This window comes from Eublepharis macularius, chromosome 4, assembly GCF_028583425.1.
Source record: "Eublepharis macularius isolate TG4126 chromosome 4, MPM_Emac_v1.0, whole genome shotgun sequence".
Taxonomy (NCBI): domain Eukaryota; kingdom Metazoa; phylum Chordata; class Lepidosauria; order Squamata; family Eublepharidae; genus Eublepharis; species Eublepharis macularius.
The window spans coordinates 174,721,039-174,738,511 of record NC_072793.1 but is presented as its reverse complement, the minus strand read 5'-3'; the positions used below and the strand labels follow the sequence as shown (position 1 = coordinate 174,738,511).

General features: G+C 45.5%; 1 protein-coding gene and 1 pseudogene across 1 annotated transcript in view; both read right to left on the bottom strand.

The window, feature by feature from the left end:
* Positions 1 to 3,570, bottom strand: part of LOC129327884 (zinc finger protein 721-like) — a 39,922-nt gene extending 36,352 nt beyond the window's left edge. The window contains exon 1 of the mRNA XM_054976632.1: positions 3,357 to 3,570. Within this exon, the coding sequence (XP_054832607.1) occupies positions 3,357 to 3,570 (214 nt within the window). The remainder of the gene's footprint in view (positions 1 to 3,356) is intronic.
* Positions 3,571 to 3,576: 6 nt separating this feature from the next.
* LOC129327882 (zinc finger protein 420-like) lies at positions 3,577 to 16,428 on the bottom strand (annotated as a pseudogene).
* Between the last annotated feature and the right edge of the window lie 1,045 nt (positions 16,429 to 17,473).

Here is a 17,473-nt window from a genome sequence, read left to right as displayed (position 1 = left end):
TGGAAAGCTGTGTTCACTGCTCCAGTGGGCCTTCTGGAACTCCACGCTGCATGAATTGCCACTGACGGTTGCATAGGGCAGGGTTCTTGGGCGTGCATCCCCTTCTCTCCTGGAATCTCAGCTCTGCTTTCTAGAATGGTCAAGGCCTCAGTGAAATGGACCGCTTTGGGGTGCAGTAGGTGACCAGACCTTGCAAGGCTGACCCAATGTCAAGAATCAGTCTCCTTTTCCCTTGTTGGTTCCCTGCTTCATCCCCACAAAAGCGACTAGAGAGATCTTGATGGTCTCTCCCCACCCAGCGTCTTAACTGTTACACCAATATGTGAGGTAGTTCAAAATGAGCAATAAGAGCTGGCCCAAATGTACCCACCGAGCCCCTGAGCAGAGGGAGACCAGCTCTAAGAAAGGTTTCTCCACACAGATCTTGACGATGGTCCAACGGCCAACTCTTCCAGAGCACCAACTAAAATCAATACAGAAATGGAACCCAGATATCCAGAAGTTTCCTAGCTCCATCCACAGGTCCTTAGGTAATGATTATAGCTTTCCCCCCTCAAATAAACAATTGTCTACATTCCTCTATGTGTCTGCAGCTGGCAGAATCCATCAGAAATTAGATTTGAGTCTCAGAATTGGCTAACAGGTTCAGAGTGATTGTGGGCTGAGGAACAAGTCTTCCCACTGCTGTGCACACTGGCTGGGTGACTTTGGGCCACTCACACACTCTCCGTCTAAACCTACCTCACAGGGTGGTTGTTCTGAAGAATTCCTCCAAAACTAAAGCTAAGAATCTCAAAATTGGTTCCTGCCTACAGGATTAGAGCAGTGGGAGAACCAAACCTGAAGGGAATCAGAATATCCAGGCCCAAATAATTCCCAGCCCCCTCCCTGCATTTTTGCATTGGAAGCAATGGTTGACTTCAGCAGGCATAACTCACCCACCAAAAAAACTGAGAGCCTCAAAAAGGGCTACATGTTTCAGGATGGTTAGTTGTAATGGGTTTTAAGATTTATTGATTTACTTACTTTGGATTTGTATTCTGCCCTTCCCATGAAGGACTCAGGGCTGATTACAACAGTTTAAAAACAGATTAAAATTAAATTATACAATTAAAACCATAAAGAGATTTAAAAGAATTCACTCATGAAATGTAAACTAAGATGAGATTTGATGTAAGTTTTTATTTGTTAGCAGTCTTGATGGCCCTTTGAGGGCAGTAAAGTGGAGTAAAAATGTATAATATAAATAAAAAGGGGTATGCAGTTAGAGCCTTTTTCTCACTATAGGGACCCACAGGTATATAGATCTGCTTGTAAGAGAGTCAACACGTGTAGACTTTACCAGTCAAACCGGGGACCATGACCTGAATAAATATGGGCTGTAAATCACAGATTCAGCTCTATGTGCTGAAAGTAACATGAGAATTACTCGACATGCATATAAAGAAGTATCACATGTACTCCTAGCTCTGTATACATGACCCATCTGCACAAGGACAAAACCCTAAGAATTGTACATCTCCCATCTGCTTTCTTCAACACAAAGGGGAGACTATGACCAAGAAATAAGATGATTGAGACTTGGAAGAGCAGCTGTGAGTGAACTACAAAAGATCCTTAAAGATAAGGGACCAAGATCAAGATAATCCAAACAAGGGTATTCCCCATTCCTATGAATGGATGTGACAGCTGGACAATAAAGAAAGCTGACGAGAAGAAAATTGATTCATTTGAAATGTGGTGCTGGAGGAGAGTTTTGTGGGTACCGTGGACAGCCCAAAAGACTCATAAGTGGGTTCTAGATCAAATCAAGCCTGAATTCTCCCTAGACGCTAAAATGATGACACTGAGGCTATTAGACTTTGTTCACATCATGAAAAGACAAGATTCTCTGGAAAAGTTAATAATGCTAGCAAACGGGGACGGCAGCAGGAAAAGAGGAAGACCTAAAATGAGATGGCTTGACTCAAAAAAGGAAGCCACGTCCTCCAGTTTGTAAGATCTGAGCAAGTCTGTTCTGGAGGTCTTTCATTCAAAGGGTCATCATAAGTCGGAAGCGACTTGATGGCACATAACACACACACACAATCGAGACATCAAATAACTGTTCATTTTATTACCGCCATAGTTAATTGAACAGCTTCCATCTTAGAAATCCAGATCAAAAGGTCACAAGATAAAGGGAGGGGGAAGAACCAGAATGAGAAAATACTAATTTAAACTGGTTCTGTTTCAGCTTGTTTTAAATAAACGTTTCTTCATATTTTCTGCCTGGAGACAACTTTCCCACACTCAGGTAAACTTCTTTCCTGTTGCAATTTCTTCTGCTTCAAAGAGAAGGTTCCCCTCTTTAGTTTCTTCTTCGGGTAGCTGGCACTCCAAGGTCCCTGAATGGAGACCCTGCAGCTAGAGTCAATAAACTTCCAGCTTAATTCTACCATCGGTCATTTCTTTTATTTCACCATGACAAGTGGTATTGAGTATTCCTTTTGATTGAATTTGCATGAATTGTGCAAGACTGATCAGAAGAAAGTTCAATGGGGAAAACGTTACTATGCTGCAAAAAGCCATTAATGTCAGAAAAAGCAATAGCCTTGGCAGTCCACAATGATATTAAGAGGCACTTTGAAGCTCAGTTAAAAACTTTAGAAACAATTCAATTGAATCAATTCAAATTGGATTTAAATCTCTTAAGACTCAATATTTTTTCCAGAAAAATGATATTGTAGCCCTAAGGGTTACAGAAGAGGATAAATTACATTTGCGATTGAGGGGGGAAATCATACTATATAAAAGGTGAGCCCTATTGCTGACAACTCATCTTTTATTCTTGCGCAGTTGCAGGTGGCAAGAAGGCCCGGCACACCTACGCTGCCCTCCCCCAGCCCAATGTGGAGGAAGAGGTGGCAGCAATGCCCCGCCCACCTGTCTTCCCTGTCACCCAACTGGGATTGAAGTGCGGAGCAGGCAGCGATACCTCCCCCCCCTTCTCCCGGCTGGGTGCAGAGGAGGTGGCTATTCCCTCCCGCCCACCCTTCACTTTCTAGAGCCCGTTGTATTTTATGTCTTGCACACCAGGGGTGCTGCAAGCATAAGTTTGAGGCCAATGAAAAGGAGGGTGGGGGATGGAGAGAAAAGAGGGAAATGGGCACAGAGATGGGCCGCATCAAGGGCCGCTATCTACCTCATGGTCAGAAACAGGCAAGTTCAGTCACATTAAATGGTTTCTCTCATGCTAACTGTGATTGGATGGGTATTACCCCATGTCATTCTTGTGGTTTAAGGTAAGACTGGTTCTGACTAAAGCAGTTATATGGATTCTCTCATGTAAGCCATTCGATGCTTAGTTAGGGTACCATTCCGAGAGAAGTTCTTTCCACATTCAAAGCATTTATATGGCTTCTCTCCTGTGTGTACCTTTTGATGCCTAGTTAGATGAACATTCTGAGAGAAGCTCTTCCCACACTTCAAGCACTTATAAGGTTTCTCCCCTGTGTGAACCTTTTGATGCCTAGTTAGGTGGTGTTTCTGAAAAAAGCTCTTTGCACACTCCAAGCATTTATACAGCATCTCCCTTTAGTGAACCTTTTGATGTGCAGTTAGATAGCCATTCTGAGAGAACCTCTTTCAACATTCAAAGCATTTATATAGCTTCTCCTCTGTGTGAACCTTTTGATGTCTAGTCAGAGCACCATAATGAGAGAAACTCTTTTCACACTCCAAGCATTTATATGGCTTCTCTCCTGTATGAATTCTTTGATGGGAATTAAGGTGTCCGCTCTTCCTGAACCTTTTCTCACACTCCAGGCATTTATATGGCTTCTCCTCTTTGTGAATTCTTTGATGACAAGAAAGGCTTCCACTCTGATGAAAGCTTTTTCCACACTCCAGGCATTGATATGGTTTCTCCCGTGTGAATTCTTCGATGGCGAGTAAGACTTCTGACATCACTGAAACCTCTTCCACACTCCAGGCATGTATATGGTTTCTCACCTGTGTGAACTCTTCGATGGTGAGTAAGTGTTCTGCTGTCGCTAAAACCTCTTCCACACTCCAGGCATTTATATGGCTTCTCCCCTGTGTGAATTCTTTGATGGGAATTAAGGTGTTCACTCCTACTGAACCTTTTCCGACACCTGGCATTTGTATGGCTTATCCCGTTTGAACTCTTCGATGACGAGTTAGGTTTCCTCTTTCACTGAAACTTTTTCTACATAGCAGGCATTCATATGGTTTTTCCCCTCTGTGAATTCTTTGATGGCAAGATAGGCTTTCCCTGTGACTAAAGCTTTTTCCACACTCCAGGCATTTATATGGTTTCTCTCCTGTGTGAATTCTTTGATGGTAAGAAAGGCTTCGACTTTCACTGAAGCTTCTTCCCCACTCCAGGCACTGATATGGTTTCTCCCGTGTGAATTCTTTGATGGCAAGTAAGGCTTCCACTGTGACTAAAGCTTTTTCCACACTCCAGGCATTGATATGGTTTCTCCCCTGTGTGAATTCTTTGATGGCAAGTAAGGCTTCCACTGTGACGAAAGCTTTTTCCACACTCCAGGCATTGATATGGTTTCTCCCCTGTGTGAATTCTTTGATGGTGAGTAAGGCTTCCAGTGTGATGAAAGCTTTTTCCACACTCCAGGCATTGATATGGTTTCTCCCCTGTGTGAATTTTTCGATGGCGAGTAAGGCTTCTGCTGTGGCTGTAACCTCTTCCACACTCCAGGCATTCATATGGTTTCTCCCTTTTGGGAATTCTTTCATGGTAGAAAAAGTTTCCTTTAAAATGGAAGCTTTCCCCACCATCCAAATGCTCAGATTTTCCATTTGCTGACTCCCGCATGCCTCCTGTAGAAAGAGAAAGCTGGTTGGATGATAGGTCACATTTACAACCTCACTGTGTCACAGTTTTGTGTTTGCCCTCTGTGACTATTCATACAATCCATAACTGCTTCTCCCCCTCACTTTCTCCATTCCTTCTAAATTCCAAGATGACTAAGCTGGCAGAGCAAACATTTATAATGAATATAGCCCAAGAGGAAAAAAAGAATATATAATAGAACCTGCCCACTGCTCCCAAAGTAATCCAATCAATTTAAGTTTCTCTTTTCCAGCCTCGGTGAATGCAACCACAGAAAGCCTTCTGTTTTGGCCCCACAAAGGAGCAGTGAAAATGCCTCTACATTGGCTCAGGGCTGGCTTCCTTGCGCACCAATTTAACAGGGAGGAATATTTGTCAGGGATGCTTTAGGCTTATCCTGCATTGGGCGGGGGGTTGGACTAGAAGGTCTCCCAGCTCTGTGATTCTGTGAATCCACCAGTGATTGGTGGGAGGGGGCAAGCCCCTGCAGGATGCCCGCCACTGGCAGGCCCCCTGGAAACATGCACAGTGTGCACACTCCCGGGGGACGCAACGACTTCATTTCTGGGAGTGACATGATCGCACCGGCCATGTGAGCATTCCCGCATTTCGTTTGGAGTGCGGGAGTGTTCATGCGATGGGCACAATGATGTCACTCCCGGAACTGATGTCATTGTGCATGCACCTGGAGAGTGCACATGTGGCAAGCGAGCAGCATGAGGTAAGTGCCACGAGGTAAGAGGGACCTGGCAACCTACTCTAGCCCCTTCCCTTGCAGAGATATAAGGAAGAGGGATATTTTCACAAGAGAAGTGGCCAGGGATGTACATTTTTTTAAAAAAGGAAAGCAGAGAATTCATACACCTCCTGTTTCAGTGGTATGTCAGTAGTAAGATAGCCTTCTACTGATTTTTTAAAAAAATTGCAAAAGCCCTGGAAGCCTAGGAGACGGGAATAGCCACTTCTAGAAAACTGGGGAAGGGAAAGCTGCTGTGTGGAAGCCCCATTACAACCATGTTTTATCTTCAGCCACACCAGCAACAGGGAAATCACAAAATTCCCTCCCCATATGGATGCCATCAACAACATTGTGTGGTGTCTAGGTACACTTTCCAAAGTCTTGTTTGGGAGGACTATTGACCCATCCCTGAGTGTGTGTTGTGCCCTTCCTGTATCAATCCATCCTTTCTCTTGTCTTCCCCTATTCCTCCTGCCTTCAACTTTTCCTACCAATATTGTCTTTTCCAGCCACTCTTGCTTTCTCGTTCTGAGCCAGCCTCAGAAGTGACAGTTCCTTCTCCATTCACCTAGAGTTGCCCCACCAGCATCAAGAGTGGCAGCTGCCAATCTAAATCAGCCTCCTGAAAGCTGGTCCAGACAACAGACCATCGCCTGTTAATTGGAAGAGATTCATCCTGACTAGGGTTAAAACAGGCTGGGAAAGCCGGGATTTGCGCTGCAAGGTGCTGAATGCTGCACTGCTGTGCCGTCCAGCTGGCTCATCTCTCTGGGCTCTGGGCTTGCGGGAGGAGGTAGGACGTGTTCATGCGAGATCTGTCTGCAGCTGCTTTGGGTCAGGCCTCTCAGGAAAAGGCTACACTTTGCTTTGCAGGCCCAGCATCCCAGGATCCAGTCTCCAGTTAAGGGACGGCCAGAGAGCCACGGCCTCTCAGAGTGCACAGCAAGTGGCAGAAGTGACCTGACACGGAAGGAGGAAGTTACCTGTTTTCATACAGCCTGGATCTACAAGCAGCATTTCAACTTTGCTCATCTGAACAGGGCCTTCTGCAGAGAGCACTTTGAAGAAGGGTAAATTCAACATCTGCCCACATTCGTCCTTTCTCCGGGACAGCCTCCTCCTTATAGAACGGCCTGCCTGAGGACGTCAGGATAGCTCCCCACCTCTGGGCTTTCACAAGTCATGCAAGAGGGATTCAGGAGGGATTCCTACTCAGTTTAGAGGGCAGGATAATTCTAATCTGTGTTTCACGGGATGTCCTAAGTGTTGATCAGATTGTATTTTTGCTTTGTGACTGTCATTACTACTGATTACATTGTGTTCACTTGCAGTATGTAATCTGCCTTGGATCTTGGTGAGAAAGGCGGAGTATAAACATACAATAACAATTCACAAGCCAGCCAAGCTCTTTGAAGAAGATGGTCAAACTCCAAGGAGAAACAAGGCCACAGATAAACCACCAGGCCTTGGAATGAAGTACGGGCAACACACACTCCCACAACAGATTAAAGAAGATACCTGCCAATCGCTCCTCGTCATCAGAGATCTGGAGAAACTGTTCTTCCTCTTCTTCCAGCCAGGATATGAGATCTGGTTTGGCACTCTCAGGTCCTTTTTATCAAAAAAAGAAAACGACGAAAGTTTAATGCTTCTGTGAGAACTTAAATGCAGCAATTCTAAGCCGAGATTACAGCTCCGCCAAGAATACACAATAGAGAAGTAATTGGGGTGGGGTGTTATGGGGCCATATGTGGCACAGGCAGGTCTGTGCCTCCTCCTTCCCAAGCTGAGATGGAAAGGGCACCTGAGAACTAAATCAGAACTAAGAAAAGCCAGCCGAGTTCCATCCATTGCCACATATCAAGAGAATACAAGAAACAGAGTGGAGGGAACCATCCCCCCCACCCCAGTTAGTCCTCCCACCTTCTCCAGATTCATGGAGGTTGATGGCATTTCATCCAATGCCCTCCTGTGTGGTCCAGGCACAGCAATGCCGGAAGGGCTCCTTCTCCGCAAGGAGGACCCACAACCCCTCCCACATCAGAGGTCATGAACGGAGGCAGAGATCAGCCACTGGCCCCAGAGCAGATTGCCTGACCACGTTCTTCCTCAACAAAGAGTTCCTTAAAGGCATTTGACACATCATGAAGGAGACAGCCATTGAGTAATGGATCCTCACCCAGAAAGGCCACGTTCCCAAAATTCTCCAGCATGACTTCCTTGTAGAGAGCTCTCTGGGCCGGGCTCAGCAGGCTCCACTCCCCCTGGGAGAAATGCACAGCCACCTCTTCAAAGGACACCGGACCCTGGAAGGAGAAGAAAGAGTTTCTTTATATCACTGGAAAAGGGGTCCATGAGAAAGAAAACCCCAAAAAGGTGGTGTGGTGTAGCGTTTATTGTGGACTAGGACCTGGGAGGACTGAGTTCGAATCCTCTCTCTGTCACGGAGGCTTGTCTGGGGACATTGGGCCCATCACACTCTCTCAGCCTCACCTACCTCACAAGATTCTTGTTGGGAGGTAATTTATAAAATAGGAAATAAATAATAAGCAAAACCAGGGATGGTAAAACCAAAGCAGAACAGGAGCAATGAAGAGGAGGGGAGAAGCGGCCCCTGGGGACCTTTCCCTCCTCCTCCCCATCTTCCTTGGGGACATTGGAGGGTCACAGGGGTTGTCTTCATTCACAGGAACCAGCAGCTTGGTGGGGAAGGGGCCAGAGATATTCACAGAACAGCAAATTCCTTTCCATGGGAAATTTGTGGCACAGTCTTGTTTTCTTGTCTGAGCGGGGAATCTACACAGGATGAGACCCCTTCCCACCTTCCAGTTAGACATCCTCCGTTGCTAGAACCAAGGGGAAGGAGCGGATCCTCTGAGCCTTGCCAGAGAGGAGGAAGCACTCCTCCCTTCCCTACGCATCTCCCCAGGAACCCCTCCCTTACCTGAGCTGGCCGCATGGCTGGACTTTTCCCTTCACCCCACGGAAGAGATGGTGGAAAAAATGCCAAGGGTGCCTTTCTGCTCCTGTCTGGGAGGGCGAGAAAGAAAGATAGAGGGAAACGGTTTGGGACACAATTCAAGATTCAAAATGAAGAACATTTCAGCAAACAATACAGTCACCAAGCAACCAATGCTGAAATTGAGCACAAGCAATCTAAGACCGCATAAGAACGTAGAACTGCCCAGTGGCATCTTACTTAAAGGAACAGACAGTACATTATAGCATATACATAAAGCAACAAATCTGCAAGTCTCCTAAAGGGCCACCCTCTCTCCCCCCACCCAGCCTTTCTATATGAGGGACGGTCCCACCTTCCTTATCAATCGGTCCCCCTCCCCTTCTGGCCATGTTTCCCCCAAACTTCTCTAAATCCTTTTCTGGGCAGAAACCCTTTTCCAGCTGCAAGAATGAGGCTTCCACATGGCAGGTTTCGGTAATTTCCCCGCCCCCCCTTCCTGTAGTGCCCACCAGCCTCTAACCTCCTAACCATATTTCAAAGGAGGGAGGAGCACGGCAGGAAATGACCTCACCGCCCTTTACTGTATGTCTAGGAGTTGCAACTCTTTCACTTTAAGCCTGTGATTGCCTGCCCGCCCCCCTGCTCCCCAGCATTGTCCAGAGAGGACGACTACTATTACTACTATTATATCCCTCCCTCCCTGCAGGATATAATAGGCTCAGGGTGGGTTACAACAGAAGATAAAATATACAGAGATAAAATCATAATAATTTAACTCAGCCTTCTAATAAAACACCTGCTTACTATATAAAAACCATATAACATCTGACAGAGGTGGATGTGAGGCTTAACCACGCCTGGTTGCTCATATATGGGGGGGGTAGATGGTCAATATCCCCTACAGTCATTAGAGGAGACGGGAAGAGAGGCTTATTTGGTGGAAACCCTGATGGCCTCAACCATACGCCTGACGGAACATCTCTGTCTTACAGGCCCGCCTGAAGGAGACAAGAGCTTGGCAGGCCCAGGTGTCCTCAGACAGAGAGTTCCACCAGGTCAGGGCCAAGACCGAAAAGGCCCTGGCCCTGGATGAGGCCAATCGAGCCTCCCTGGAGCCAGGGACCACCAGTAGGTGCTTACCAGGTGATCTCAGCGCCCTCTGGGGAGTATATAGGAAGAGAAGGTCCCTCAGGTATGCTGGTCCCAGTCCGTTTAGGGCTTTATAGGTTAATACCAAAACCTTGCACCTGATCTGGAACTCCACGGGAAGCCAATGTAGCTGCTGCAGAACTGGAGTTGCATGTGTCCTGAAAGGCACACCCATCAAGACACGGGCAGCAGCATTCTGGATCCGCTGTAATTTCCGGGTCAGACTCAAGAGAAGCCCTGCATAGAGTGAGTTACGGTAATCCAATCTGGAGATGACCATTGCATGGATCACTTTCCAGGTCACAGGTCGAGAGACAGGGAGCAAGCTGCCTGGCCTGCCGAAGATGGAAAAAAGCAGACCAGGCAACTGCCACAACCTGGTCCTCCATTGATAAAGAGGAGTCCAGCATCACGCCAAGACTTCTGATCGGCGAAACGGGCACAAGAGGTGCACCATCGAAGGTTGGAAGCTGGAACCCCCCCTTCCAACGTCCCATGACCGAAGTACAGGCCCTCCGTCTTCCTGGGATTTAACTTCAGTCTGCTCTACTTCACCCAACCAGACACGGCATCCAAAGCTCTAATCATTTAGAGCTCTAATTATGTGTGCACTCCTCTGGCTTCAATTTTGGCAAAGGCGGCGTGGGAGTCGCGGGCTTTGTTGGAAGGAAGGGGGAAATGGGGGTCCGCTCTGCCCTTGGAGGGATTCGGTCTGAGAGTTACAGGAGAGAGTCCGGATTCCCAGAGAGGAACAAGTAAGGAGAGTTGCCTCCTGTCCCCGCCTCCCCCATCGTGTGAAAGTGGCCCTTGGTTGCTCCCTGTGTAGCTGAAGCATTGCTAACACACACACACACACACACACCCATCTGGGGAGCTGGAATTGCATTGGAAATGAAGAGGCGCCCCAGGACAGCTCGAAGGCCACTTTCACAGGATGGTGGAGGGCTCAGGGAGGGGGGCAGGAAATTACTCTTCTTACTCTTTGCCTCTCCAGGAACCCAGATTATCTCCCGTCAACTCTCAGACTCCAAAAATGGATGCTCTGACTGTAAGAAGAGGTTTTCTAATAAAATAAGCCTTATTAAACATAGCAGGTTTCTGACCTGGGAGAAGCCATATAAATGATGGGAGGGTGGGAAGAGCTTCACAGCAAAGCATTCACACAGGATAACCCATGAGGATGCTAGAATTGTAGGATTCCCCCAGAGAAACTGTCTAAGAGCCAAACTACAAATGATACCTGACCTCAGTTGGACACTTGCCAGCTTCCCTCAAGTTTTGATGGGAAATGTAGGCAGCTTGGCGGAATGTTGGACAAGTGACAGTTGAAAAGTCCATTGGACAGCAGTCGGAGAGCCAAGCTGCAAGACCAGGATGCCTACATTTCCCATCAAAACTTGAGGGAAGCTGACAAGTGTCCAACCTGTGCCTTTTGTCACTTGTAGTTTGGCTCTAAGTGCCTCGAATGTGGAAAGGGCTTGTCTTGGAACACAAGCCTTGGCCAACATGAAGAAATGTACACAGGCAAACAGTGTCCACTTTTTGGCCTACAGAAAGAGCATCCATTGTGAGATCTTGTCTTTACATCAAGGAAAGTACCTGGGAAAAATGATGGAAATCAAAGTTTTTTCCAGCGAGATTGGTTGCAATGTGAGGTTTCCAAAGCTGCTATCCACAGTCATTTTACTCTCAAAACCACCACCCTGTGAGGTAGGTTAGGATAAGACACAGAGACTGGCCCAAGGCCCCCAGCAAGCTTCCATGGCAGAGTGGAGACTCGAACCTGTCTCTCCCAGGTCTTACTCTAACCGCTACACCACTCAGAGGCTCTGAAGTTCAATGTCTGAAAGCACTGCTGTGAGAGCATTTGGTTTTTAACGAGCTTTCCCAGCTTTCCTGCAGTTTTTGCCCGTTTTTTTTCTTTGTAGGAAAATCCACCATCTCCCTGAGTGGCCCCCGCTACGAAATTTTTGCATCCCCGTAGCGGAGACAAGCTCACAGTGTTGCATCCAGGATCATTGGTGGGGTAAGAGCGCCTTCCGGAGCCCCGCATTCCACTTCAAACCAAGCCTCCCGCAGAATAACTACTGAGACGCCCTTCCACATTTGGGGATCCCAAGTGTAGGACACACACAGAACTGCCCGAAATTTAGTAGCAACCAGAAGCCCTCAGCACACCTGAGAGACTTTTATGCAATGTAGAAAACAGGTAACATAGTTTAAAAGAAGGAGGAACCACGTTCGATTTCTGTCTCTTGACCCAACTCTCTATACAGAACTAGAAAAGAAGCCCTCGGACACCTTCTTGAATGTTTCTCGAAGCCTGTAATGTTAGCACAGATTGCTTGCTTCTTTGAAGGGCTCCTTCCTGAGTAGCAGAAAGAATTCATTCCTTGCCCCAGGACCAGCCCTGCAGAGTGTCAATGATTAGATAAGACGGAGGCATCAGTGGCCCGGACCGACATTTGTGGGATTTGATTGCCCAAATGGCGCCTCTGCTAAAGACAAATGGGCCATCCCTTGTCACATAGGAGTTTGCTTGGAATTGCAAATGCGGCCAGATCAAAACACTTGTTGCAAAGAATGCTAGGGAGATTTCCTCCTACAGGACCCCATATCAGCCTATGAGACAGGTTTGCAATGGCTGTTGTTATGTTAAAGCATGGGGCTGGCCTAGCAATCAGCCTTGAGTAAGGGGCACATCCGTGACAAGACTGATTTTATTGTCACAATGGTGCCAGCAGGGAAGAATTATTTGTTCCTTGATCAGGTAAGCAACTGTTTCAAATGTGAAGTAAAGGATGGACAGACCAAAAAGTGTAACCAGCCAACAGATGCTTGCCAAGTCATATGTACGCTTTACCTGACAAACCAATTATTTACTGAATGTAAATAATTTTTGGCTAATGAACCAAAGGTGATAAAAATTGATGCACGGGCCTGGAACCCCCTGAAGAACACCTGGGACCGAGGGGCTTTGCAACTCTCTGTATCTATTTTCTTCCTTTTATTCAAATAAAACTAATTAAACCTGCTCATCGGACTTCCAGAGTGCTTCCTTAAGAATCTGGCCAGGGGAGACCTACTGTCCATGGGATTTGTGGAACACAAGTGCGGAGGTTGGGATGGAGCCTCTGTAGGGGTCCCCCAGCAACACCTCTGGGGGACCATCAGCCAGGTAGGACCAGAAGCACCACACGTTGCTGCCCCCCAATCCTCCCTTTTGCTACTTGACACAGATAGATACTGCGGCCAATGGTGTCGGAGAGACACCAGGGAAGCATTCCACATGCCTCTCCTGCCCCTCTCCCCAAACTGGTCATCTATCAGGGTCACTGAAGCAGCTGCTGTTCCCAAAGCCCAGCTGAAACCTGGATGGAGAAAGAGTCCAGGTTTAGATATTTAAACCTGTATGTTGAAGCCGCTTATTGATGTATTAAAAGTTTTCATCCAGTGAATGGGAGATTTGTTCCCCCCTTCACTTGGAGAGGCTGTAGCCTAGTGGTTAAGTGGTTGGGTTGCAAATCAGCACTCTGCTAGTTTGACTCCCACGAACTCTGCAGGTGGCCTTGGGCAAGCCACTCACTTTGTTCAGATTGGGTACCAACCTGTTCAGAAGGGCGGAATATAATCACGCTCTTATTATGCTGCTGTTTTAATTACATGTAGGTTAGTTATAAGGACTTTTAGGATGAGATTTTGTGTGTTTTATTAGCTGCTTTGGTGGCCCTTTAAGAGCAGTAAAGTGGGGTAAAAATGTGTAATATAAATAAAAAAGGGATATGCCATTAGAGTCCTTTTCTCATTATAGACATGCACAGGTATAGATCTGCTTATAAGAGAGTCAACACATGTAGACTTTACCAGTCAAACCGGGGCCCATGACCTGAATAACTATGGAGTGTAAATCACAGATTCAGTGCTATGAGCTGAAAGTAACATGAGAATTATTCAACATAATTCTCATATCAAGTGTACTCCTAGCCGTGTATACACGACCCATCTGCGCAAGGACAAAACCCTAAGAATTCCACATCCCCCTTCTGCTTTCTTCAACACAAAGGGGAGGCTGCGACCAAGAAATAAGACGATTGAGACTTGGAAGAGTAGCTGTGAGTGAACTACAAAAGATCCTTAAAGATAAGGTCGTCTCTCTGGGGACCAAGATTAAGATAATCCAAACGATGGTGACGGTTGGACAATGAAGAAAGCTGACAGGAAGAAAATTGATTCATCTGAAATGTGGTGCTGGAGGAGAGTTTTGCGGATATTTTGATTGGCCAAAAAGACCAAAAAGTGGGTTCTAGATCAAATCAAGCCTCTCTAGACGATACAATGATGAAACTGAGTCTATCAGTCTTTCATCACACCATGAGATTACCTGGAAAAGTCCAGAATGCTAGGAAAAGTGGAGGACACCAGGAAAAGAGGAAGGCCAAAAATGAGATGGCTTGACTCAAAAAAGGAAGCCACGTCCTCCAGTCTGCAGGATCTGAGCAAGTCTCTTAATGACAGGACGTTCTGGAGGTCTTTCCTTCATAGGGTCACCATAAATCAGAAGCAACTTGATGGCACACAACTCACACTCACAATCTAGACATCAAACAACTTTTCATTTTGACTATCAAGCCATTTGAAATAAAACTGAGAAAATGTTATGAGTGGGGGCGGGGGGATCCTGAACTGTGTAGTGGCCATTTTCAACTTAACAGCTTCCGTCTTAGAAATCAAGGTTAAAAAGTCACAAGATAAAGGGAAGGGGAAGCATAGGAGTGAGAAAATACTAACTTAAAATGGTTCTGCTTCAGCTTGTTTAAGATAAATGTTTCTTCATTTGTGTTATCTGGAGAGAACTCTCCTGCACTCAGGCTCACTTGTTTCTTGTTGTAATTTCTTCTGCTTCAGAGAGTGTTCCTGTTTTGTTTCTTCTTCATGTAGCTGGCACTCAAAGGACAGGGTGCCCTGAATGGAGACCCTGCAGCTACAGTCAATAAACTTCCAGCTTATTTCTATCATTGGTCATTTCTTTTATTTCACCATGACAAGCGGTCCTGAGTATTCCTTTTGATTCAATTTGCAGAACTGCGCAAGAGTGATCAGAAGAAAGTTCCAATAGGAAAAAAAGTACTATGTTGCAGAAAAGTTTTAATGTCAGAAAAATCAGTAGCCTCGGCCTTCCACAAAGATAATAAGAGGCCCTTTGAAGCTCAGTTAAAAACTTTAGAATCGAGTCAATTTGGCTTTAAATCCTTTAATACTGTCAATGTTTTTGCATAAAATTATATTGTACTCTAATGGATACAGAAGATGATAAATTACATGAGTGATTCCTCTTTGAGGAGAATAGAATATTAATCCACAACATGACAACTTTTCACATTCAATTAGAAGCAATGTTCTCCCTGGAAAAATACAGCGCTCATCATTTTGTAAGAGGTAATGATCCATTAATATAAGAGGCTTTAAAATTAGAGGAAAATATGTCTTCTTCATCAGGGATTCTACAAACCATCTGATGCTAACAAAAAGGGGGGAGGGGAGATAGAGAGTAAAGAGGGAAACGGACAGAGAGATTGGCCTCATCAAGGGCAGCTTGCTACCTCATGGTCACAAACAGGCAAGGTCAGCCATATTAAATGGTTTCTCACAGGCTAACTGTGATTGGATGGATATAACCCCATGGGATTCTTGTGGTGAAAGGCAAGACTTTTGTTCTGTTTGAAGCAGTTATAGTGCTTCTCCTGTGTGAACTTTTCGATGCTTAGTTAGGTGAACATGCTGAGAGAAACTCTTTCCACACTCCAAGCATTTATAAGGCTTCTCCCCTGTGTGAATTTTTTGATGTGTCGTCAGAGTGCTATTCTGAGAGAAACTCTTACCACACTCCAAGCATTTATATAGCTTCTCCCTTGTGTGGACTGTTTGATGTCTTGTCAGAATGCTATTCTGAGAGAAATTCTTTCCACACTCCGAGCATTTATATAGCTTCTCCCCTGTGTGGACCGTTTGATGTCTAGTTACATTGCGTTTCTGAGAGAAACTCTTTCCACACTCAGAGCATTTATATGACTTCTCCCCTGTATGACTTTTTTGATGTGCCATCAGAGTGCTATTCCAAGAGTAACTTTTTCCACACTCCAAGCATTTATATGGCTTCTCCCTTCTGTGAATTTCTTGATGTGTCATCAGAGTGCTATTCCGAGAGAAACTCTTTCCACACTCTGAGCATTTATATGGCTTCTCTCCTCTGTGAATTTTTTGATGTCTTGTTAGACAGCTATTCCGAGAGAAACTCTTTCCACACTCCAAGCATTTATATAGCTTCTCCCCTGTGTGGACTGTTTGATGTCTAGTTACGTCGTATTTCTGAGAGAAACTCTTTCCACACTCAGAGCATTTATATGACTTCTCCCCTCTGTAAACATTTTGATGTGTCATCAGAGTGTCATTCTGAGAGAAACTCTTTCTACACTCCAAGAATTTACATGGCTTCTCCCCTGTGTGATGCATTGTTAGGGTGCCATTCTGGGAGAAGATCTTTCCACACTGGAAAGATTTATATGGTTTCTCCCTTTTGTGCATTCTCTGATGTTTAGCCAGCTTGCTATTTTGAAAGGTCTTTCCACACTCTAAGCATTTATATGTTTTCCAGAAGGTTATATTATTCAGATATTTGAATATTCCCTTCTGTATTTCATATTGGGCTGGGACCTCAGGCATCTTCCTGTTGTGATGGGCAACCAATTCCTTCCTTTGCTTCTGTTTTGCTTTCCTTTTGCTTCTCCATTGCCTCTTTGATACCACTTGATCGCTAGATTTCCCTTCTACCTGTAGATGAGAATCTCTTTTCACAGCCAATCTTTCTGGTTCCTTCTCTGTTGCTGCTGGAAAAGAGAGACAGAAATCAAATTAAATCAAATAAGAAAAAGGAAGAAATAGGTAAAGGAAAAAAAATATCTGATAGCAGGTACAGTCAGTAGTGAATGATACTTTCAATAGCAAAAACTGGGTAAAATAATAAATGAGTAAATTAAAAAATATTATCTTATGATATGATTGAGTAAGCATATTCAAGACGACTCACTACCTACCTTGGCACAGCACCAGAGGGCGATTGCTGCAGAGGGAAGCAGAGGCAAAGCACCATATCCCTCTAGAAAACGTGCCGTGGCAGGAAGCCCAGGCTGGGATCAAGATGGGAGTAGGTAGTAATGCCCGCCCCCGCCTTCACCCAGCTGGTAATAGGGGTGGAGCAGGTGGCAATGCCCACCCCCCATCTTAACCCAATTGATATTAGGAGCGGAGCAGGTGGTAAAATCCACCATCCCCTTAACCCAGCAGGTATTAGGAGCAGAGCAGGTGGCAATAATATGTTGTTATCCGCCCTGAGCCCGCTTGCAGGGTGGGCGGAATACAAATTTTAAATAAATAAATAAATAAATAAATAAATAAATAAATAAATTGCCCAACCCCTCTTCTCCTGGCTGGGATCAGGAGCAGAGCAGGTGGCTATGACCACCCTCCCAACTTAATATCTTTAAGCTTCTTTCATTTAAATACAACTTCCTCAGGGGCTAATTAATAAATCCACATTTATAAATGATTATCACAACATCAAGAACAAAGTTGTTATGTGCATCGTCTCAGCGCACTCTGAGGACTATGCAAGTAAAAACTTTTTTCTTGATGTTGTGGTTGATACAACATTGGTGTGAAATTTCCTTATCATTTTGGCGGGCCTGCAAGACGGAGATGTTCCACCAGG